Source organism: Vicugna pacos, chromosome 23 (assembly GCF_048564905.1).
Source record: "Vicugna pacos chromosome 23, VicPac4, whole genome shotgun sequence".
Taxonomy (NCBI): Eukaryota; Metazoa; Chordata; class Mammalia; order Artiodactyla; family Camelidae; genus Vicugna; species Vicugna pacos.
Window position 1 is genome coordinate 22,318,192 of NC_133009.1, and position 23,711 is coordinate 22,341,902.

At 35.8% G+C, this 23,711-nt stretch overlaps 1 protein-coding gene and 1 pseudogene across 1 annotated transcript in view; one reads left to right on the forward strand and one right to left on the reverse strand.

Moving 5' to 3' along the window:
• DNAH14 (dynein axonemal heavy chain 14) overlaps positions 1 to 23,711 on the reverse strand; it is a 274,100-nt gene that overhangs the window by 38,351 nt on the left and 212,038 nt on the right. The window contains exons 70-77 of the mRNA XM_072948673.1: positions 19,890 to 20,311; positions 19,612 to 19,810; positions 14,598 to 14,834; positions 12,489 to 12,574; positions 10,237 to 10,393; positions 8,776 to 8,986; positions 5,913 to 6,015; positions 1,603 to 1,830 (exon numbers count right to left, since the gene is read on the reverse strand). Coding sequence (XP_072804774.1) covers positions 1,603 to 1,830; positions 5,913 to 6,015; positions 8,776 to 8,986; positions 10,237 to 10,393; positions 12,489 to 12,574; positions 14,598 to 14,834; positions 19,612 to 19,810; positions 19,890 to 20,311 — 1,643 coding nt within the window. The remainder of the gene's footprint in view (positions 1 to 1,602; positions 1,831 to 5,912; positions 6,016 to 8,775; positions 8,987 to 10,236; positions 10,394 to 12,488; positions 12,575 to 14,597; positions 14,835 to 19,611; positions 19,811 to 19,889; positions 20,312 to 23,711) is intronic.
• LOC116285273 (U6 spliceosomal RNA) lies at positions 3,117 to 3,213 on the forward strand (annotated as a pseudogene).

Genomic DNA, 23,711 nt, shown 5'->3' on the forward strand with positions numbered 1-23,711 from the left:
TGGGCATGGTACTCCCCCCCAGTGGGAGGAGCTGTTTCCAAACTCAACTTGCCACTAAACCAGAAGTTCCCACTTCCTTAATGAGAGGGGTTGTGCATAAATCCAGTTTCCCACAAAGTTTCAAGGTGCTAGTATTTGGAATTTCTAGATAATTCTCTGAACATCGGGCACCAAAATTTAGACATCTTGGCACCCAGGCAGTCTGTTTCTTTCCCATTGGCAAGGATGCTCTCATATTTGCCACATAGAAGGCAAGAGCAAAGGAGGGAAAGGGTACTTCTGGAGAGCAGTGTTGTGATCTAACCAGCTGCTTCTGGCTTAAACAAGCCTCTCCGCAAAATGCCAAAGGTGAGCAGCATCCTGTGAATTCTGACCTGTGCTCTGTGATGCTGCTGGTATTCACCAAGCTTTCTGCATGATAAAATACCCTGCTATCAATTGGCCATCCACAGTCCTGCTGTTTATTTCCCTTGCAGATGGTTTAGTATAATAAAATAAACACACAGTATAACTATATGCCTTTTTGTATTTTTATTGTGAATTGCCTATCCATGTCCTTTGCCTATAGGGGCATTTTTATTTCTCTTATTAATTTATGACATCTTCATATAATAAGCATACTAACCATTTGTCTAATATATGGTGCAAGTATTCCCCTCCCCACCCCAATATACGGTCTCTTGCTTAAGCTTTGAGTAAAGTTTGGACAGACATGTGCTTGAGATCATATTCCTTGACAAACACCCAGAGTGCAGCTGGTTTTGTTCTGAACAGAAGCACATACTCTGATAGGCAGTGCAGCTTGCAGTAAGCATGATAGCCTCCTGTGAGACTGAAAAGCATAATGAAGACACAGGAGAGATGGAAGGGTACCCATCCAGAGTGGATCTCGGAGGTAGATACCCAGAGGCTGAATCAAGATTTTCCTCAAAGTTTTTTTGGATCTGCTCTAACATATAATGAGTTGCGTGATCAAGGCAGTGTTCTGCACCAAGAGCACAACTGCAAGAAAATTAACCTGGGAAAAATTTAAGCAGGAGCTACCATGTGTTTACTTTAGCAATAAAGAAAACACCTTGCAATATTAAACACAAATGGAGGGTTCTGTATAAATAAAGACAGACCCTTAAGCTAAAGTTCCCCCCTCCTACAATGGGTCAATGTAATCTCTCTTGCTTTAAACGAATAAGTAAAAAAAAAAAAAAAAAGCTTTTGTAGTGATTTGTATATGTCAGGCGCTGTTCTAAGAGCTTTCCCTATATTGACCAGTCTGCCTCTTATAATGTCCTTTGGCATAGGTACTGACATTTGTCCTCCCCTCCTCTTTCCTTTTTGGCCAAGGAAACTAAGACCCAGAGAGGTTAATTAGCTTCCCAAATAGATTAAATCCTTGTACAGCTATAAGCAGCAGAGCTGCAATTTGATTCCACAAAAGAGGGCTTTAAAGTCCATGCGTTTAAATGTTAGCTAGTTGTTATTGCCTAGTTACAGAGTTCATGATCTTACCTGGGAAAAACCCTTAGTACTTGTGTGGACACATAGCAGATTCTCTGTATCTTATTGTTACTTATTTGATGTTATTGTTTAAGGCATCACACTTACCTCCAAGTCTGAAGAACTAAATGCGTATGCAATGTTCCAGCCCAATATTCCATAAGTTTTTCTTTCATTGATCAGAGCATTGAAAAAACATAAGCTGAACAAAAGTTTTTTCCACCACGGTCCACAGTCTTGTTTTTCAAACATCTCTTCTGTTACCTCTCCACTCCCACTATATCCAAATGTCTGAAGTAAATTACTTTTCAATCCCTGGGGATTTTCCACTGCAATCTTTAAAACAGATGAGAGTAAAAACAGCAGGTGAGGACAGATACAGGAAGCAGGACTAGGAGGTCTCTTCTCTGCACAGCCCTGGCAAATTAACTAGCTAAGAATGTAACTTTTGGAGATTCAGGGCAAATCAAAAATCTTATATTATTCCTCTCCTATTTGAAAACTTCTGTGAAAGGATTTTACCAGATTCCCTATTGTTCCACTTCATATCTTAAAATGACAAGTACAACACTGTCATTAAAAGCACCCTGTTTGCTCTGGAAGCCCAGCACTGGGGAAAGTCCGGCAGTGAAGAGTCCTGTGCTCTACACTCTCAATGGCAGGTGACTGGCTGTTAACTCAGGGCTGCAAGGCCTCAGCAAGGCAGCAGATAGAGGGGCGCCAAACTACAGGAAACAGAGAATTACTGAAACCAATGAAAGTATCCAATTGTCAGTGACATTAAAAAATAGAACAAATAATTCAGTGTGTTTACTAGCTTGCTTTGCTTGCATTAAAAATCACTTTGATTTCTTAACTAGGACAACCTGAAGCGAGAAGGTACAGGAGTACAGGAGGCGAAATGGGGAGAGGATCACTTGGAGGGCTTTTTTTTTAGAGTGTGGTTATTAAGTCTGAAACTGTGAAGGGTGTGAAGTATTTCCTGACTTGCACAGTTTACATACACAGACATACATAGACATACATATGTATATATGTGTATCTCATGTTGTGTGGATATGTGTATATGACATGTATAAATGTGTGTAGACATGTACCTATGATGTGTGTGTGTGTACATAAACATGAGATTTCTGGATGAGGGATCAGACTGACTGGTTTATTCACCGAGGATGCTGTCCTCCTCCCTCTCCGCACCACAGCCCCTACCCACTGCCCCTGCCAATGCTCTGATTCCCCACAGGGCGACACAGATGTCTCCTGCGTGTGTACAGAGGGGTTTGTACCACAGGCAGGGGACTTGAATGATGACACTTGGAGCTTATATAGAATGGCTGGCATAGCAGCCCTTCCAGAGATAGAGAAAGTGAGACTTCTGCTCTGGAATGTAAATAGATCCAATGTGGGAGAGAGAAGGAGGTCTCTGTACATATTTACAGCCCCAGGAGTGTAAATTCTGAGTTTTATTACCCTTATAATGTAAGCAAGTGGCTCCAGGGATTAAAGACAAGTTTCTCTGGGTCTCTCACCCTCAGAATGTGAGCAAGTGGCTCTGAAAAGTGCACGGTAGAGGAGGTGTTTCCTTTCCTCCAGAGCATGTTTACCTCCCAAAGTTCCTTTGTGTTCACTTGGGCCCTACAGATACTAAAACTGGAAGGATACAGAAAAGATTAGCACGGCCTCTGTGCAAGAATGACCCAAAGGTTGCCAGCAGTCTTTGCTCAGAAAACCCTGACTATGCAGAAATGAGAAAATATTCACAGATCATTGTTTCCTGACTGTTACCTCTGATTCTTCTGAGAATTCCTGCTTCTGTCTCTAAAAGTAGACATCTGCCTACCCCCTACACCTTAAGGAACTATTATCTGAAGGGAAGGAGAGAGGGAGAGGGAAGGAGAGAGGAGAGAGGGAGGGAGATGGAGAAGTGTGTGTATACGATTAATTTTGCCTTGGGGAAGAAACTTACTAATATTTGAAAAGCAGGTTCATGCCAAGTCCTTGATTTTCCTTTCCCGTCTCTTTTATCTCTCTCTCTCTTTTTAAAAATGAGGAATGATAATGTTTGGGTCATATTTGTACGGAAGTGATTTACGCACTCTGGCAGTTGAGTCTGTTAAAAATCTGAACTGATTTTTTCCTAATACACTCTGAAGCAGAGACATTCATACAGTCAACTCCATGTACCCATCCCTCATCTTCAACAATGTCCATTATTTTCACAATATTGCAAAATCTTCTTTTCAGTATCAACTTGTGCTTACTTGAGCATAAAAAATGCTGTAGCCAACTCATGAGAGCTTTGTAATAACCTTGAGCGTATTATGTTAGCCCACTGTTTCCTAGTCATCTTTCAAGTTTCCTCAAATATCTCCTCTTGGATGAAGACTTTCCTGCCTGTCTTGCCTCTGTCATCCCCTGTGTCACACAGTACTGTATGCTGGAAACACTTGCTTACATTTTCTCATTCCTCCACTAGTCTGTGGGCTCCTTGAAGGTAAGAACTTGGATATATATTGTTACAATATCTATCTTTGTATATAAGCATGTCTATTTTTTCATACATGCTTGTTGTAAGAATTTTACAAAAACCCATGAAATATAAAAAGGAAAATATAAGAAATAGAAAACAAAAATATTAACAAATGTATACTATAAAATATAACAATATAAAATATTTTTAGAGTATTTAAAAATCACAAACAACATGCCACCTAGAGGTAACTATAGATGACAGTTGGCTATATTTGTTTCTATATAATATTTGTCTTCTGTTTATTTTCTTTTATAAAATTTATATCACATTACATGTCTTGTTTTTTATTATGCTTTTTACTATGGTCATTTTATGTTCTCATATCATTAAATATTCCTTTAGAATTGATTTTAAGTGGCAACATACTATTTCATCATACAAATATAATTTATTTGGCCTTTTCCTAGAAGTGGACCATTTGATCAAATTGTATGAAACTTTAAAAGACTTCTCTCATATATATTGCAAAATTATCTTCCTTTCTGGATTAATATCTTTCCGAGATTACCTTATCAGCTGTTTGTGAGAGTGGTTATTTAATAATACCCGTAACATATGATATAGTTAATATTATAACTATTTTTAATCTTTGCACATTTGATGGGCTATCAAATGTATCTCATTGTTTTGATTTGCATTTTTCTGATATTCAGAGGCTGAATTGTCAGTTTTTCATGTATACTGACCGTTTGTGTCTTTTGCCCATTTTTAATGGGGTATTAGTGTTTTCCTTAAGTATTTGTAGATTTCTTACTTATATATTAAGAACATTATTATCTCTATCTGTATAGATGATAGTATATGAAAAATTCCATAAATTTTCATGTATGTACTCATTGCAACCATATTAAAAATGCTTACAATGATGGAGATTTAAAGTAGAATTAAGGTAATGGACCTACTTAAGATAAACTGTTCCTTGAAGCTCTATCTCTGTCCTTCTGCCACCCTTTACTCCTCTGTCCCCAGCACCTCCATCTCCCAAATCCCCCACTCCTGGCCAGAGATAACAGGCTGTATGAGATCATAATCTGCCTGACCCTGGCAGGTAAGTGGAATATCCTGAGTCTCAGGCTAAGAGTTGTGGACTTCTCCAATCCACGTGCTGTCTTCTCCAAGAGCAGGGTTGTTGGGAAGCGGCTCAGTTCTGTGGGCTTGGGTAAATATACCCAGGAGTCTGGGAAGAGCTGGGGATCAGTGTAATACGGAGAAGTTTCTTTGTTTCCTAAGAGTAAATCTGATTTATTCTCAGGCTGCACTGGAACTCTATCAGGAAGCCACCCAACTTCCTCGCCCCAGTCCTATTAAAGTTTGAAGTGTGCATGTGCTCACATATCCAGGCACAGCATTCTGCCCATTGGTCAGGTTTCTTTGCTATTAGGACTCTATCTTTTGGTCAACTGGACACCTGTTTAACAGAATTGACCAAGTCTTAGTATTTATTCAAACTCAGTGTTGGATATGAGTAGAAGTCACAGATAGTACTTAATTAGGACTTTTTAGTCAGTAGTTTCAGCCTGCTTTCTGCCAGACCCTTTTCAGAGAATGAATAACAAACTGTGAAATAGGGGGACTAGAGATAGGAAGAGGCCAGAGAAGCAACAAGCAAGGAAAGGACACAAATTCTATATTCTGGTTTATAAGAGTTGGAAGCCTAAGCATCCTTGTTGGAGAAAACAAATATCTAAACTGTGAATCACGTGAAAACAGGGCTCTTGTCTATCACATCCTCCCTGGTCCACGGTATAGAGCTGAGCATAGCAGAAATTTAACACACTAGAAACTAGAATTAGCACTCTCTTCTTAATTCAGAATTACGAATACAAGATAATTTACATTCAGTGTTTCTCAGCCAATATTAAAATCTGTTATACTTTGTCCTTACCTTTAAACTCTTTTGAAGAACAGGAATTGGGAAAGAACTGTCTGATTTTGAGCTTAACCACAGCCTAAACTCAGGGTCTATCGTCACATCTGGACTATAAAATCTGCAAAATAAAAAGTTCATACACATTTTGATGTGAAAAATTTAAACCACACCAACATGTTCTAAGGCTCTTAGGATTTCAATGTTTGAAGTGGCCTTAGAAATCATTTTAATAATCAAATTATAAGAACTTTCATGTTACACAAGAATTTGCATAAGACCCGTTAATTCTCATTTTTGAAATAGTAATTTTCCCTCAAGTACAAAAGTGATATACTCATTGCAAAAAACCTAGAAAAAATGACAAATTAAGAACAAAATGAAGAGTTCCACCGGTCAAATCTGGGACAACTGAACAACAAAACAAACAATGATGATTACAGATTATAATCCATTGACTAAAATAGAAATCCATGAGTCCATACTGATATAAATAAACAAATGAATAAATAAGTAGGGGAGAAGGAAAATCTCCTTATAGTAGAATATAATTTAATACATTTAGAAGGAATTGTGGCATTAGAAAGTTACCATTTGGAAAATAGCATAGTAATAATTCAGCTAAAAATTATCAATGGATGTTAAAAGCAGTGCATGAAAATTTGAGATGATCTGAGAGTCCCTAAAGGTGGTAGCTACCACTTTAATTAAGTGATCAAAATTAATACAGTATCATCAGTAAATGGGACCGACTGACATCATGTGCTCTTGCTGTGATGTACCAAGGATACAACATTACTTCTGAGGTTTTCCTGCAATATTGCATAACCTTAATCTAATGATGAGAAAATAACAAACCCAAATTGATGAACACTTTACAAAATAACTGGTTTATACTTTTCAAAAAACACCAAAGTCATGGAAGACAAAGACAGACTGAGGGACTATTCTAGAACGAAGGAGATGTAAGAGACACGACCATTGAATGCAATGAGTAATTCTGAATTGGAACCTGGACCAGGACTTTTTTCTTCATTTGCAACAAAAGATATTATTGGGACAATAGGCTAGACATGACTAAGTTCTACTGATTAGATAATCAGTACATATGCTGCAGTATTTAGGGGTCAAGTGGCAGCATGTCTGCAATTAACTTTCAACTGATTCAGAAAAAATGACAATATATATTGGTGTACATATGGGAGAAGTGATAGGGCAAATGTTAACAATCAGGATGTAGAGATAAGAGGTATAGGAGAGTTTCTGTACCATTCCTATTTTTCTGCAAATTGTTTTTTAATTAAAAAAACAAAACAAAACAGCAAAAACAAACAAAAAACCCCAAACAAAAAATTAAATAGGAAAACAAAAATATAATCTGAAATTCCATGAAACAGGTATAAATATACTTTTCTCTTTTTTCCTCCTCCTTCTACATCTTTGTCTTTCTCTCATTTTTAAAATAAAAATATTATACTGTACATACTGTTTGTAGCCTGCTATTTTTCCTCTTATCAATGTATTGTGAACATATTTTTTTAACTCCTAAATTTAAGATTTTTTCCCCTACATTTTCCTCTTTCAGTGTGGGCTGCTAGGGTGATAGTAGTAAGTATTTAAAGGCTTGATTTAATAAAGAAGTATGAATTCCCTTAATCATTCTCTGATTAATGTCTTTTTATATTGTTAATTACTCTTCTTAAGCCTTTGAAATTCTGTTCTGAAGAACATTTCTCTAATTTCTTTTTAAAACTGACACACTGCTACCTGCCATTCTGTTGTTTCTCTATATCTTAATACACTTTTTGAAGGCTGATATAATGTCTGTCTGGTCCATGCTCTGTTCTTAGTCTCTAGAATGATTTTTGGCCAATAGTAGGTTCCCTATAAATATTTTTTGAATGAATAATGAAAGAAAAAGCTGGTAGAAATTATTATATCATATCCCACTGTTTACATCTATTGAAATCGAATAATTAAGTAATCTTCATCTTCTGACTCAAGTGATGAAATAAATGTGAAAAAAATAAATTAATAAATAGTTTTTAAACTGTTAAAAGAATAACAGTCTGAGAATAGAATGAATGATATTAGTAAAGTTTTTAGGAATTTAAGTCAGGAAGTTGCATTTTGGTTTTATAGTTTCCTTGTAGGTGCTCACAACACAAGAATAACTGGATGAAGAAGAGGAGACTCTCATTTAAACGCTTTCACAGTACAATATTGGCCATACACAATAAAACAGACAGGACTGCAAGGCTGGAGAAAAAGAACTATAGAATGTAACTGGTTAAAACATTACTAATTCAACATGTTGCCAGTTTTAAACTCAGAGTTGTATTCAACTTCCAAACACTCCTACTGCAAACAAGAAGGCTGAACCTATGGAAATTTTTGTCTGAGTAAGTTCTTCGGGAGATACAGCCTAGAAAAGGGGTTGAGCTGCAGTAAATCAGGATAAGTACTAAATCTAGGCCATAAAGTAAACCATCACTGAAAGTATGAGTATGAGGTATTATATTCTGCTATTTGGAATCACATAAGATATTAAAAACTACGTTATAGAGCTGTACATCTGTATATATGTGTGTATGTATACATGCATATCTATTGAGAGTTTGAGAAGGAGAGAAAGAAAGTGATAAACAAGATGGAAAGTAAAAACTAAAGAGACCTTTTTTCTTAATAAAAACCAATATATTCTGTGTAGTTTTCACATTCTTGGAGAAAGAAGAACCTGCATAAGACAGCTTAAGTTTCTTCTGAGTGGCCCAACACATTATATTATCGTTGTTCAAGCACAGTGTACATCACCTTTCTAGTTTTACTTCATTGTTTTGATAATAATCTGATCCCTTAAAAATAAATGTAAAAGTCTTACGATTCTACAATAGTGCAAAGTCTTGGCATAAATGATGCTGCAAGATGGCAGTTCTGGAGGAAGACCCATTGTTCAGTTTTGGTTAGGGCCTTAACAATGAGGTCTTCTGCTTTAGCTATCTGGCCATGACCCAGAGAAATCATGGTTACATGATGTGTTGTTCCTTTCAACTCCTGTGCAAATCTCAGGAGAGTATTGGTGAGGTCGATCCCTGTAAAACAATGTGGAAAGGTACATACAGTTGTAAATTCATTTAATCCCCTTCTAAAAAATGCAGTCGAGCATTTATTGACTAGTGGTGGAAGAAGGTGTAGACACTGTAGAAAATCTAGTCTTTGAAATTAGAAGCCAGAGTTCAGATTTTGGCTCTGCCACTTTCTAATGGGGTGACTTAGGTTTTCTAAAATATAGGGATAATAATATCTACCTGCAGCAATGATTGCTGGTTATTTACCCCAACATTTACTTGTTCCTTCCTCTTCTGTGGCAACTCTGGTGTTACTCCTTGCACTGAGCTAAAATACTTCACTTTTTGCCTCTCTTGCAGGTGGTATGAGCATTTTAAGTTCTGTGAATAAGCTTTGGCAGCAAAGTTTGTTAAATATGTTATCTTCCATTCTGTTGTTCAGAAGATGGATGTGATGGCTAGAGCCCTAGCTGCCATCTTGGGCTAAGTCTTCAAGAAATGGACACACCCATTATGAGTGTCAGGCCTATAACCAGCTGCTTTACATGGAAAAGTTCCAAGTGAGGAAGCCTCCATATGGAGGTACTTTGAACAGGGTTTTGCCTAATAGAATCAAAAAAATTGAAAATGACAAGGCAAATGAACTTACTTTCATGAGTCAATGTGAATTAAAATTGTTAATAACTGCAAGGGCAGTCCCAGCTTTCATATCAATAAAGCATGTTTGGGACGTATTTTCTGCACAGAAAATTAACGCTGATAAATTTCCCCATATTTGTGAATCCAGGACATCTTATTACTCTCAGCTCTTTTACATTTTTAGAAAGATTCATTCTTTTTTTTAATGTGCTACGGCTTTCTTTCTTCCTTAAACTGAGGTTTAGTTGATGTACAATAATGATGCATATAAATTTCAGGTGTACAACATAGTGTTCACAATTTTTAAAGGCTATACTCCATTTATAGTTGCTATAAAATATTGGCTATATTCCCTGTGTTGTACTATATATCCTTGTAGTTTATTTATTTTATACATAGTAGTTTGTATTAATCCCTTTCCCTCCCTCCACTGATAACCTCTAGTTTGTTCTCTGTATCTGTGAGTCTGTTTGAAAGATTCATTCTGACTATAGTTTAAAGTTTTAATTGGTCCCTTTCATTAAATATTTAAATAAGAAAATATTCTAAATATAGAATAACCTAACACAGAATCTACTTTTTTACACTTTTGATGAATATCGTAACATCATCTTAACTGTTCACAAGTAGCTTACCATGGGAGTGAATAAGGATCAGTGGAGTTCTGGCATTGGATTCTTTATATGATTCTTTCAAATTAATTCCAGTTCTACAAATATATTCATTTCCCATTTTTTCAGTTACAAACTTTTTCACTGAATTCTTCAAATGTTCTGGTCTAAGAATTTTTATCTAAGAAAGACACCATGAAAGACACGGTTAACTTTAAAAACCACCCAAGGGAATATTCCCAATGGTAAGATGAAGCAAAGCTAAGGAGTAATCATTATCTAGGTTGCCAGCTGGAGATTTATGGTGTTCCTTATGTTGGAAAATTTAATAGGAGAGAGTTCCTGTGTGGTGGGAAAACTGCCACCACTGCCCTTGACCCTCATACAGTCCTTCCTGGATGACAGGGCAATGTTGGGCCTCTACCGTTTACACTCTGACTGAGACCTCACTGGGAATGTAAAAATCCAAGTTATGATTCCTGGTTTTGCAAAAAGAGACCTTTCCCCTGGGTTTCTTCCTGCTCTGCTGTACACATCTAGAGCAAGAAAACCCCATGGTGTTGAATGATGAAAATCCAGGATAACATAACCAGAAGGGTACTAACTTTTCCGTTAATAAGATGAAAATATACAACACAATATTCACGTATTTAAGTAAACTGAGTACACATCTGAAAAGAACTCTAAAGGGTCTACAAGATTTTGCAAACAGTACACATGTAGTAAGCAGAGATTCAGGGCCTACTGGAAATCATTGCAAATTTCAGAAGAAAGACATTTTCCATGACAATCGTTCTATACAAGTCACTTTCATGCTGTTTTTTGTTTTGTTTTGTTTTGTTTTACAGAACAAGCATAAATTATATCCTGATGCATTTTCAGCATCAGAGAATCATCAGTTACGGCAAAGCCAAAACTATGTGTGTCAGGGGGTCTATGTGATATACTAGGTTGAAGCATGGGTAATGGTCAAAAAATGGTCAAATATTGGCAATATCACATGTTTAACATAACACCTTTAATCATTGTGTTGAATTCTATTGTTTTCTGTTACTCTTTGGAAAAATTAATCTTAAATTTTTATTTTAATTAAATGCAGCATATATATTTTTAAAGATGAAAATTGGCAGCACACAAAGAATCTGGGGTCTAACAGCAGAGTTCAGTCAGTATATCCAACTAATGAAAGTGTGACAATCAGCCAAGTGAAACATGACTAGATGTGGTCCCCTGACACCATCACTGCGAAAATCTGCCTCCCAAATGTGATCATCATCCTTTGTCACCATCATGCTGCCTGCTCTTCCTTTACTTTATTGATCAATCAAGCATGTATCAAATTTCTCCACATTTGTAGTTTTTAACTCCAAGGACTTTTTTGGGGGTGGGGTGAGAGAGAAATGTAAAATTGAAGAAATGAGGTTCTACTGAATTCAGTTTTACTAGCTCTTATCTAAGCAGCTACAAATAATTCTGAAAAACGTCCCCACATCCATATCCCTTCACTGTCATCTTCCCTCCTCTTTTCTGTCCAGTAGGCTATAGAAATGGAGAGAGGTGAATAGACAAATTGGCAATTTCTAAGCCTTGGCTTTCTATTCTGTAAAAAGGAGGGGGGGAAATCGTGCCTAGCCTCTAAGATTATTATGGGGATTAAATGAAATAATGTATGAAAACTGCTTAGCACATGCTAAGCTTTTGACGCTTTAAGAGCTCATAAATGACACCCATTCACATCCCACCAACCCGAGAGCCAGATTCTGAAGCAACTGACAAACAGAGTCGTCAGGCAAAATATCACCTTTCCTAGCAATAAAGGCCAAGGTGGTGTATGTAGCTTAGGTGAATGTGCTTCCTGATACTAAACTGCAGAATTAGACAGTCTTACCTGTCACAAGCAGTGCTAGTCAGCCATTGGCTCTCCCCAAAAAGCCAGGTATGTACGGCATTAAGAAGCAGAGCAGAAACAATGCTTTTTGCAGAGCCATACACTCAAATTTACCCATATTACAAGTCCTACCTCCTTCCAAGGGAGAAGTGAATAAGGGGGTGGAAAATGCCAGTAATATTGCTCTAATGGAATTCCTTCCACATAAAAGAAAATTAAAATGGAATGTAACTGCTCCCCTCTAACATTAAAGTTCACTAAATGTTACCTTGTAAAATCTATGTGTTTTGCTTATAAAATTTTAAATTTTAAAATCTGAGGAGTTTAAGTTACTGATAAAGCACTCAAAACATTTAGAACATCAGTATTTTCTTACAGCACATCTTACCAAAATAAGTCTTTGAAATGGAGTGAGTTTCTCCCAGGGAAAATTTACAGGACTACATATTTCTTCATTTTCATTAAAAAATAGAGCTAGATATAATTTAGAGAAACTGAGATTAGCAATCAAACACTTTGGATCACTAAAAGATAACACAATATGAAAGTTTTTGCTATAAAATTGTCAGGATTTTATTTTTTAAACATGGCTGACTTCTTTTAAAATGAGCTTTATTTCTATAAGATTTGAGGCATCACTAACTGTCCTTAATATCGCAAAAGAGGTAGACCTTTAGGAAGATTTAAGTTTCCATGTGGCCCTGGTGAAATGGTTGATAAATAAGTACTAGAACTTATTGATGGAGATGATGGAGAGCTGATGGAAAAGAAATAAGAAGCAAAGCGCAAAGCTGATACTTTACAACCTACTCCTGATTATGTGATATTTATAAACTGGTAACTCTAGAGGTTAGAGATTCTGTTCATAATCTACCTATACAGATAGAAAAAGTGAGAAACAAATGCAAGTGCAAAAAATTCTCACATTTTTGCAAGACTGAATATTATACATACATATTTTTAAATGCTGATCCCTCTTACCCCTGCAATAGAATCCTACCAGATCATATGTTTTTGCAAGGTGGGAAACCTAGTTTTCATTTCCAACTATCCCATATAGAGCTATCATTTTTACCTTATATTTCTATGGTATTTGCGCAGTGTCTAATTTTAAATACAACTTAGTTTATAGAAATAGCTAAGATAGATTCGTTGATCCTTAAAAAAAGTCCACAAAATATGAAAATCTAGTTACAAATGGATAAATCTGGGGTTATTTACAAAGTAAAAAGATCTTCACTTTACGAAGAGTCAGTAAAGAGTTCCTTTAAATAAGCGATATTGACTCATCTTACAGTACAGTAAGTAATGAATTCAAGATTTTGCAGGTGCAACAAAATAAACAACAATGACCCAGAGAGAAAACTCTGGGGGAGGAGAACTTCTTAATCAGAACTGGAAATCAAAAAACTATAAAAGAAAAAAGAGATAATTACCTATACAAACATAAACATTTATATGGCACAGATGCTATAAACAAACCCAAGAGACAGTGACAGATTTTGAATACTTGAATGAACAGTTTAATAATTTTAACAAGACAAAAAGTTAATTATCTATTATACTATTAGGATTTTTTCGAATGGACAAAAAAGAGATTAATAATATGGGCAAAGTACATGAATGGGCAAATCCAAATGGTCAACAAACATCTGAAAAGGTACTTAAACATGCCCATAGACAGGGGAATTCAAATTAAAGTACCTTAAGCTTTTCAGATTGGCAAAAGTTGAAAAGAATCAACACTCCTTTTAGAAATGGAGCACTCATATATTGCTGGTGGCAATGTAAGTTACCGCGAACTTTTAAGAAAGCAGCCTGGAAAAAACTATTAACACAAAAGTAAGATACGTTTGACCTAGAAATTCCATTTCTGGCTATCGCAGAGAAATAAAAGCAAAAAAAAATTGTGTAAGGATGTTTATGTTTTTGCACAATATAACTGTATATTGTGGCAAAAATCTGGAAGCAAAATGGAGAAAAATGTGGAAGGAAGAAAATTAGGTTGAATCCTGAACAGGGATGAAACAAGGAAGAGAGTTCAAAGTGGAGAAACAAAGGAAAAGGTGTGCTAAAAATAACAAGTCATTTAAAGTAAGTTCTACTTCCTGTGCAATTTTAAAAACATGTATCTGTTACTTAAAACAATATAAAAAACCTGTATCTGTTATATAAAATATACATCTGTTATGTATGTACGCTAGTTCAGATTCAAGGTTCAAAAGTAGTCTGGTGTAATGGAACTAGTGTGGTATATATCATCTCTCTGAAATTTTGATCTCTTATCAGAGTTTTTCATCAACAACAATGATGTCATAATAATAATTTCACAAGACTATCATGAGGATTACATTAGATGACACTAGATGTGTTGATAACATAATTATGTTCCTCCTTTCAATTTTTTCGTAACATATGACACTGAAATACATTTATAAGTTGATAATCTAATCATATAGGTAATTAAGCTGGATTAAGACACTGAATACTTCCTTACTTTCCTCTGGTGATGTCTTACTTTCCTCCAACGAAGCATTTTCTGAAGAGAAAGGTGTGCTCATCAGAAAATATACAGCTTTGCTGTTTTTAAAAGCATTCCATTGTGATTCATTTGATAAAAGGGATTTGCATAGAAGAGAAAATGGCTCCAGTTTACTGCTGAGATATTGGCACTGCTTCCACCTGGAATCCGACACCCATTGAAGATGTCCATTTCTATAGATTTCATATAAGCCTAATAAAAAAGGAAAAGTGATCACATTAGAAGAGATAATACCCTTTACTTTTAGTTACTCATTACAAAGTAGACGGTTAATAAATATTTGTTGTTGAGGGAAAAGCCATCTTATACAAAAATTAATTACATAAAAGGTAATTTTTAAACTGGTAAAACAAAAAATATAAAATTTACTTATTAAGTTCAATAGTGTTAAGTGTAATTCATGTTGTTGTGAAACAGATATCCAAAACTTTTTCTGCAAATCTGAAATTCTGTACCTTAAACAATCCTTTCCACCCTAGCCCCTGGTTACCATCATTCTATTTTTGTTTCTATCAATTTGACTTCTTTAGACACTTCATGTAAGTGGAATACAGCATTTGTCTTTCTGTGACTGGCTTATTTTACTTAGCATAATGCCATCAAGTTTCACCCATGTGACTGAATTTCCTTATTTCCACCTTAACGGAATAAGATTTCATTGTATGTATATATTACATTTTCTTTATACATTCAACCATCAATGGACACTTGGGTTGCTTCTACCTACTGGATATTGTGAATAGTGCTGCTATGAATATAGGTGTGCAGCTATCTCTCTGAGACTGTGCTTTCAATTCTTTTGGATATGTAACCAGACATGGGATTATTGGATCAAATAGCAGTTGTATTTTTAACTTTTTGAGGAGCCTCATATAGTTTTCCATAAAAATTTCCCCATTTTACAATCCCACTAACAGGGTTCCAATTTCTCCACATCCTTGTCAGCATTTGATCTTTTCTTTCCTTTTTTAATGTAGCCATCCTAATGGGTGAGAGATGATTTCCTGATGATTAGTGATGTTGAGCACTTTTTCATATGCTTGTTGCCCATCTGTATATATCTTTGGAGAAATGTCTATTAAAATATTTTCCTATTTAAAATTAAGGTTATTTGACTTTTTGTTGTTGAGTTGTAAGAGTTCTTTATATATTCTATATAACTCCTTATCAGATATATGATTTTTTCCCACTCCATGGGCTGCCTTTTCATTCTGTTGATTGTACCCATTGATGAGAAAAGTTTTTAAGTTTAACAGACCTCCATTTGTCTATTTTTATTTTTGTTGCTTGCGCTTTGGTGTCATACCAAAAAAAAAAAAATTATTGCCAAGTCCAATATTATAAAGCTTTTCCCCTACATTTTTTAGGAATTTTAGTCTTGAGCCTTATACTTAGGTGTTGAATCCATTCTGAGTTGATTTTTGTATTTGGTATAAGGAGTCCAATTTTATTCTTTTGCATGTGAATGTCCAGTTTTCCCAACACCATTTGTCATAGAGATTATCCTTCTTCCATTGAGTGGTCTTCACACCTTTGTTGAAGATCATTTGACCCTATGCATGAGAGTTAATTTCTAAGCTCTCTGTTTTGTTCCTTTGGTCTATTTGTCTGTCTTTATGCCCATACTAGACAGTTTTGATTATTGTAGCTTTATAATATAGCTTGAAATCAGCAAGAGTGATGTCTCTAACTTTGTTGTTCTTTTTCAAAATTGTTTTGGTTATTTGGAGTCCCTTGACAATTCATATGAATTTCAGGAAGAATTTTTCTACTTCCTTAAAAAAAATGCCATTGGGATTTTGATAGAGATATCGTTGAATTTGTAGAATTCTTTGGGTTAGCATGGATATCTTAACAATATTGTCTTCCAATCCATGAATATGGGATACCTTTTCATTTATTTGTGTCTTCTTTAATTTACTTCAGCAATGTTTCAGTTTTCAGTGTACTAGTCTTTCACTTCCTTGGTTAGGCTTATTACTAAGTATTTTATTCCTTTTGATGCTATTTTAAATATACTGTTTTCTTATCATGTTATTTGTTGTTAGTGTATTGGAATGCAACTGATTTTTGTATGTTGGTTTTGTATTTTGCAACTTTGTTGAATTTATTTGCCTAGTTCTAACAGTGTTTTTATGGACCCTTTAGTGTTTTCTACATATAAGATTCTGTCCTCTGTGAACAAGTGATATTTTATTTCTTCCTTTCCAATTTTGATGCCTTTTATTTCATTTTCTTGTCTAATGCTCTGGCCAGAACTTCCATGTTAAACAGAAGTGGCTGAGAGCAGAGGGCATCCATGCCTTGTTTCTGATTTTAGAGAAAAATTTTCCATTTTTAATAACAGAGTTTGAAGTTAGTTGTGGGTTTTTTATAAATGACTTTTATTTTGTTGGGGTAGTATCCCTATATTCCAAGCTTGTTAAGTGTTTTTACCATGAAAGAATGTTGAATCTTACCTAATGGGTTTTCTGCATCAATAAAAACGGTCATGTGGTTTTGTCCTTTTTTTCTGTTAATGTGGTTATTACAGTGATTGTTTTTCTTATGTTATGAATAAGAGCCTTGCTGGGTAGAGTATTCTTGACTGCAGATTTTCCCCTTTCATCACTTTAAATATATCTTGCCATTCCCTTCTGGCCTGCAGAGTTTCTGCTGAAAAATCAGCTGTTAGTCTTATGGGAGTTCCCTTGTATGTTATTTATTCCTTTTCCCTTGTTGCTTTTAATATTCTCTGTCAATCTTTAATTTTTGTCATTTTAATTGCAAAGTGTCTTGGTGAGTTCCTCTTAGGATTAGTCCTATATGGGACCCTCTGTGCTTCCTGGACTTGGGTGACTATTTCCTTTCCCAGGTTAGGGAAGTTTTTAGCTATTATCTCTTCAAATATTTTCTCAGGCCCTTCCTCTTTCTCCTTCTGGGACCCCTATAATGTGAATATTAGTGTGCCTAATGTTGTTCCACAGGTCTCTTAAACTGTGCATATTTCTTTTCATTCTTTTTTCTGTTTTGCGGTAGTGATTTCCACTATTCTGTCTTCCAGCTCCCTGATCCATTGTTCTGCTTCATTTAGTTTACTATTGATTCCTTCTAGTGTATTTTTCATCTCAGTTATTGTATTCTTCAGCTCTGTTTGGTTGTTCTTTATATTTTCTCCTCTTTAAGATCTTCTAACTTCTCACTCGTTAATCAATTTTCCTACCAGGTTTTTTGATCACTTTTATGATCACTACTCTGAACACTTTCTTGGGTATACTGCCTACCTCCACATCACTTAGTTCTTCTTTGGGATTTTATCTTGTTCCTTTGTCTGTAACATATTCATCTGTCACATCATTATGTCTAAATTTCTACTTGTATTTTTATGTATGTGGTAGATTAGTTATATTTCTCTACCTTGGAAAAGCAGTCCTCTGTAGGAGATATCCTATGCCTCCCAGCAGTGCACTCCCCTCTTGTCACCCAAGGGCCAGGGACTAACTGGTCCCAGGGTAGGGTCTGGCCTGAATTTGTGGACTTGTTCCACAGGCTGCGGGACTGTAGTTTTCTTGATTTTGGTGTCTGCCCCTTGGTAGATGAGGCTGCTCTAGAGGCTTGTGCAGGCTTCCTGATTGGAGGGGCTGGTGCCTGCCCACTAGTAAGTGGAGCTGAGTCTTGGACCTCTGGTGGGCAAGGCCATGTCTAAGGGAATGTCTAGAGGCAGAAGTTTTTAGGTAGCCTGTCTGCTGATGGGTGGGGATGTATCAGTTAGTTGTTTGGCCTGAGTCATCCCTGCACTGGATCCTATAGGCTACTGGGCAGAGTCAGGAGTTGGTACTAATGACCCAACCAGGATATTAGTCTTCAGGAGAGTTCATGCAGATGAATACTCCCTGATATGTCCATCACTGTGTCTATGTCCCCAGGGGGAGCCACAGCTGTTCCCCACCTCCTCAGGAGACCCTCCAAGACCAGCAGGTAGGTCTGGCCCAGGCTCCTATGAAATTACTGCTCTTGCCTTTGGTCCTGGTGAGTGTGAGATTTTGTGTATGTCCTTTAGGAGTGACGTTTCTATTTCTTCCAGTCCTGTGGATCTCTTGCAATTAAGCTCGACTGGCCTTCAAAGTCAAATACCTTGGGAGATCCTCTTCCTGGTGCCAGACCCCAATGCTGGGGAGTCTGACATTGGGCTCAGAACTCCCACTTCTGTGGAAGAATCTCTGCATTATAATTATTCTCCAGTTTGTGGGTAGCCCAAATGGGGGATATAGGATTTGATTATATTGCAAGTCTACTCCTCCTATCCATCTTGCTGTGGTTTCTTCTTTATGTTTTTAGTTATGGAAGATCTTTTCTTGTAGGTTCCAGTCTTTTTTCAATCAATGATTCTTCTGTAGTTTGTTGTGATTTTGCTGTGTTTGTGAGAGGAGGTGAGCTCTGGCTCTTTGTTGTTGTTGAAGATGATAAATTGTTACGTATATTTTACCATAATTTAAAAAATAATTAAAAATGTACAACACAAGAGCATCTGAAAAGATTCAATACTTAAGTAATTTTGCCTAATCTTTTTGGATAAGCATAATCTTTGTGGTTCAAATTTTCAAGGAATTCTCCTAAGACACTAAGGCAATTACAGCTAGGAGAGTAAAGCTCAACTCCTGATGGTATTTAATCTGTGTGTGTGTGTGTGTGTGTCCCCATGTATGTGTCTCTATTGACTAGCATTAGGTATTCTGGTTTGTAGATTAGAATTATAATAACCTAGCAGTTGTCATTTATTTATTCATTCAAAAATTGTTGAGTAACAGTTATATGCTCAATAGTGTAGGGGATACAATGATGAATTTAGATATTGCACTTGATCTCAAGCTGCTTTTAGTTTAATCAGTGTAGAAGCATCGACTTGGAACACCTTAGAGATCTTTTAGTATTTCTCAGGAAATGTGTTTAACGTATTTTTGGTAAATCTAGAGCAATTACTTTTACTTACTATTAAGTTTAGGCTGTGGCATTACACCTTTAGTATTTACTAGCATGCCAGAATATAAGAAGATGTTCCATTCTTCATCTGGTAGGGATCCAATGTTATCATGCATTAAATTGCCATTAGCATTATTTTGCATGATTGTAGTGCAAAGCCCAAAGGAGAAGCAAAGTTTATGTTTATTAAAAAGAGCTGAAGAAACCACCTACAGAGAAAGCATAACTGTTAGAATAACCTAGGTAGATCAAGTAAGTAAACAAAATTCACATTAAAGAATATCTCACCTTAAAAATGTTTCTTGTCAACCTGTCTATTGAATTTTTAAGATGTCTGTCTAAGGATTTACTCTCACTTTCTAACTTAGGCTCTTTTGAGAGCTCTGTAATTTCATGAACTCTTTTCAGAAACATTCTCTCCCTTTTCACATTGTGTTCTTCTTGTTCTTTGCTTTTGGAAACTACTGATGAAACAAAAATTTGACGAAACCAGTCTAGGGAGAACTGGTACATGTAATTGATTTGTGCAAGACCAGACACTAAAAAGTAGAGCAGAGCACCTCGAGTAGCAATAGGGAGATACTTTTTTCGTGTTGCTTCAATTTCACTTTCTGCTTTTTTTGTTGCTTTGATTCGCTTCAAAATTTCATTTGAAGTCATCTTGGATTTTCTTAAGATGTCTACAATCTCCTCATCATCTAACAGAGATCCTAAAGACAAACAAAAAATGAATTTAAACAAAAACCTTTGGAATATTAAATGGCAATTTCCTCATTTTGTACTCTGCTGGCTTTTTGTTGGTTTTATTTTGGATATGGGCTCTTAAATGAAGATAGGTCATATTTCTAATAAACTTGATTAATAGTACACGTGCTCCCTCTTCCCATCCACTCATCTCTTCTTTATAATAATTTAATGTTTCTGGATTCTATGTTTATTATAGGCACATAATAAGTAGCCATTTCATCATAAAGAACACATTTCCACTTGACTTCCTATACATATAGAAAATGAAAATAAAATTTTCAGAAAATAAGAGTACCATTATTTCATATGACACACTGATATTTTTCCATTGTATTCTATTTTATTAAGCAAATAAAATTGATAGCGACCACTGAAAGTGATTTTCCATCCACTAATAGGATGTCACTCACCTTTTGAAAAAGCACTGCTTTAGAAATACAGATAAGAATTCTATCCCTTTCAAATGTTTAAAACAATCCTCATACTTCCAATTTAAACTCCACTATTTTATGGGCTAAAAATTTCCATTTTCAAGTGGTTTTTAAAAATTTTTTAATGATACAATTGTCTAGACCCCTTGATGCACATCTCTGGACACAGTTTAATTTGAAAAGAGCCCTGGGAAAATGTGGCATCCAGAGCTAAACACAGCTTGCATTGCAAGGAATTATGGGATTATCATATTCCATTATCTGGATCCCATATTCCTATGGATGTAGGTGAAACTTTCTAAGTACTGTCTGGACTTATAAGCTGTGAGTCATCTCTCATAGTCGCTATCCTTCCACACCATTTGCTACAGCATGTGAGGAGCCACACCAAAGATAGAATATTTACAAAGAGATAGTAAGGATAATCTATTTTACTAAAACTTGGAAAGAAAAAGGAAAAATATGTTCAAAATCAAGGAGTCTTTTTAGAGAGCTTTTTCCAGGAACAATTTTTATTAAAAATTACTATTAGTGAAAAGTTGCTGACTTTCAAAAGTATCTCAGGCTCTAGTACAATGAATAGGGAATAAACACCAAAGGCATAATAACAGCATATAGTGCACTGATGTGTATTATCATAAAGAACTTTTCTTTTGTCTTGTTAAATCTATATTTTGTCCAATTTAGGAAAAGTTTATAGCAAAGTATCAGTTGTCATATAATAGTTCAGACAATAGGAGAGGCTGTGATTCTGAATCTTGTTAGATCAATTGTGCCACCTTCTATGTATTTTACATAATACCCAGATGTCCTGATTTTGTACCCTAAGGCATTACCAGCTATGATTCCAATCTTTCAAGAGAAACAGATATGGAAACCTAGTCTATGTAACTAGCCTTGTCATTGTAGAAGAATGGCTTAGTCATGTGTTACAAAGAAACAGCTTTTTAGGCATAATTAAAATAGAAAAAGAACAAAGTCTTATCTTTCTAGGCATAAGTGTGCATTTAAGGTTTCATATTAAACAAATATATTTCTAAGTGAGGATCTGCCCATATTTTTAATCTAAGGTACAATGAACTTGGCTATTGTGTTTTTCTTTTCTTTTTTTTTTTTTGGTAAACATGCTTGCAAAAATTACTACAGACTTCCTTTCTTTTAAAAAATTCTCTCTTTTTCTAGAATTGGTCAAGACAATGGCACACTAAGGGAAAAACACTCAAGAAGATAGCTGAAAATAAAGGTATCTCTTCCCACTACTTTACCCATTTCAAAATGTAGTTTAGTTGAGGTTCTAATGACAAAATGTAAAGTCTTTCACAAAATTAAGGCAGCTTTATGTCAAAGGTTATGAACCTGCTGAACTAGACTTAGTGTTTTCTGTACATTTCAGCAGATCTTAGAGAGGTGGTACTGGGGCTTCTAATCATAGCAGTTCTTGCTTTGGCCATAGGTCTCACAGCAAAGTGGTGTTGGATGCAGCACATTGTTAGGGAAGGGATGTCAATGTTAAGGTGAACACCACACAGTGGAGAACCACATTCTTTTGGTGAGGAAGGTTTATGACCACAACTTGGGAAAGGCTTAGACTCATCATTGCACTTTAATAACTGGCAGAACTGTCTTTGTTCCCAGGAGGTCCAAGGCAGCACTGTCAATGCAGTTCTGGTTCTGGATGATCTTTCTGGCTTACTACACTTAGAATAACAATCCCTAGGCCCATCCATGTTGCTGCAAATGGCATTATTTTTTATAGCTGAGTAGTATTCCATTGTATAAATATACCACAGCTTATTTATCCAGTCATCTGTTGATGGACATTTAGGTTGCTTCCATGTCTTGGCTATTGTATATAGTGCTATGTACACTGGGATGCATGAATCTTTTTGAATTAGAGTTCCCCCCAGACATATGCCCAGAAGTGGGATTGCTGGATCATATGGTAAGTCTATTTTTAGTTTTTTGAGGAATTGCCATACCGTTTTCCGTAATGGCTGCACCAAACTACATTCCTACCAGCAGTGTAGGAGGGTTCCATTTTCTCCACACCTTCTCCAGCATTTATCTTTTGTGGACTTTTGAATGATGGCCATTCTGACTGGTGTGAGATGATACCTCGTTGTAGTTTTGATTCGCATTTCTCTGATAATTAGTGATATTAAGCATTTTTCATTGTGCCTTTTGGCTTTTTGTATGTCTTCATTGGAGAATTGCTTGTTTAGGTCTTCTGCCTATTTTTGGTTTTTCTTTGTTTTTTGTTTTTTTTTTTTTAACATTTTTTATTGATTTATAATCATTTTACAATGTTGTGTCAAATTCCAGTGTTCAGCACAATTTTTCAGTCATTCATGGACACATACACACTCATTGTCACATTTTTTTCTCTGTGATTTATCATAACATTTTGTGTATATTTCCCTGTGCTATACAGTGTAATCTTGTTTATCTATTCTACAATTTTGAAATCTCAGTCTATCCCTTCCCACCCTCTACCCCCCTGGTAACCACAAGTCTGTATTCTCTGTCCATGAGTCTTTAGATTCCACATATGAGTGATCTCATATGGTATTTTTCTTTCTCTTTCTGGCTTACTTCACTTAGAATGACATTCTCTAGGAGCATCCATGTTGCTGCAAATGGCATTATGTTGTCGGTTTTTATGGCTGAGTAGTATTCCATTGTATAAATATACCACACCTTCTTTATCCAGTCACCTGTTGATGGACATTTAGGTTGTTTCCATGTTTTGGCTATTGTAAATAGTGCTGCTATGAACATTGGGGTGCAGGTGTCATCCTGAAGTAGATTTCCTTCTGGGTACAAGCCCAGGAGTGGGATTCCTGGGTCATATGGTAAGTCTATTCCTAGTCTTTTGAGGAATCTCCACACTGTTTTCCATAGTGGCTGCACCAAACTGCATTCCCACCAGCAG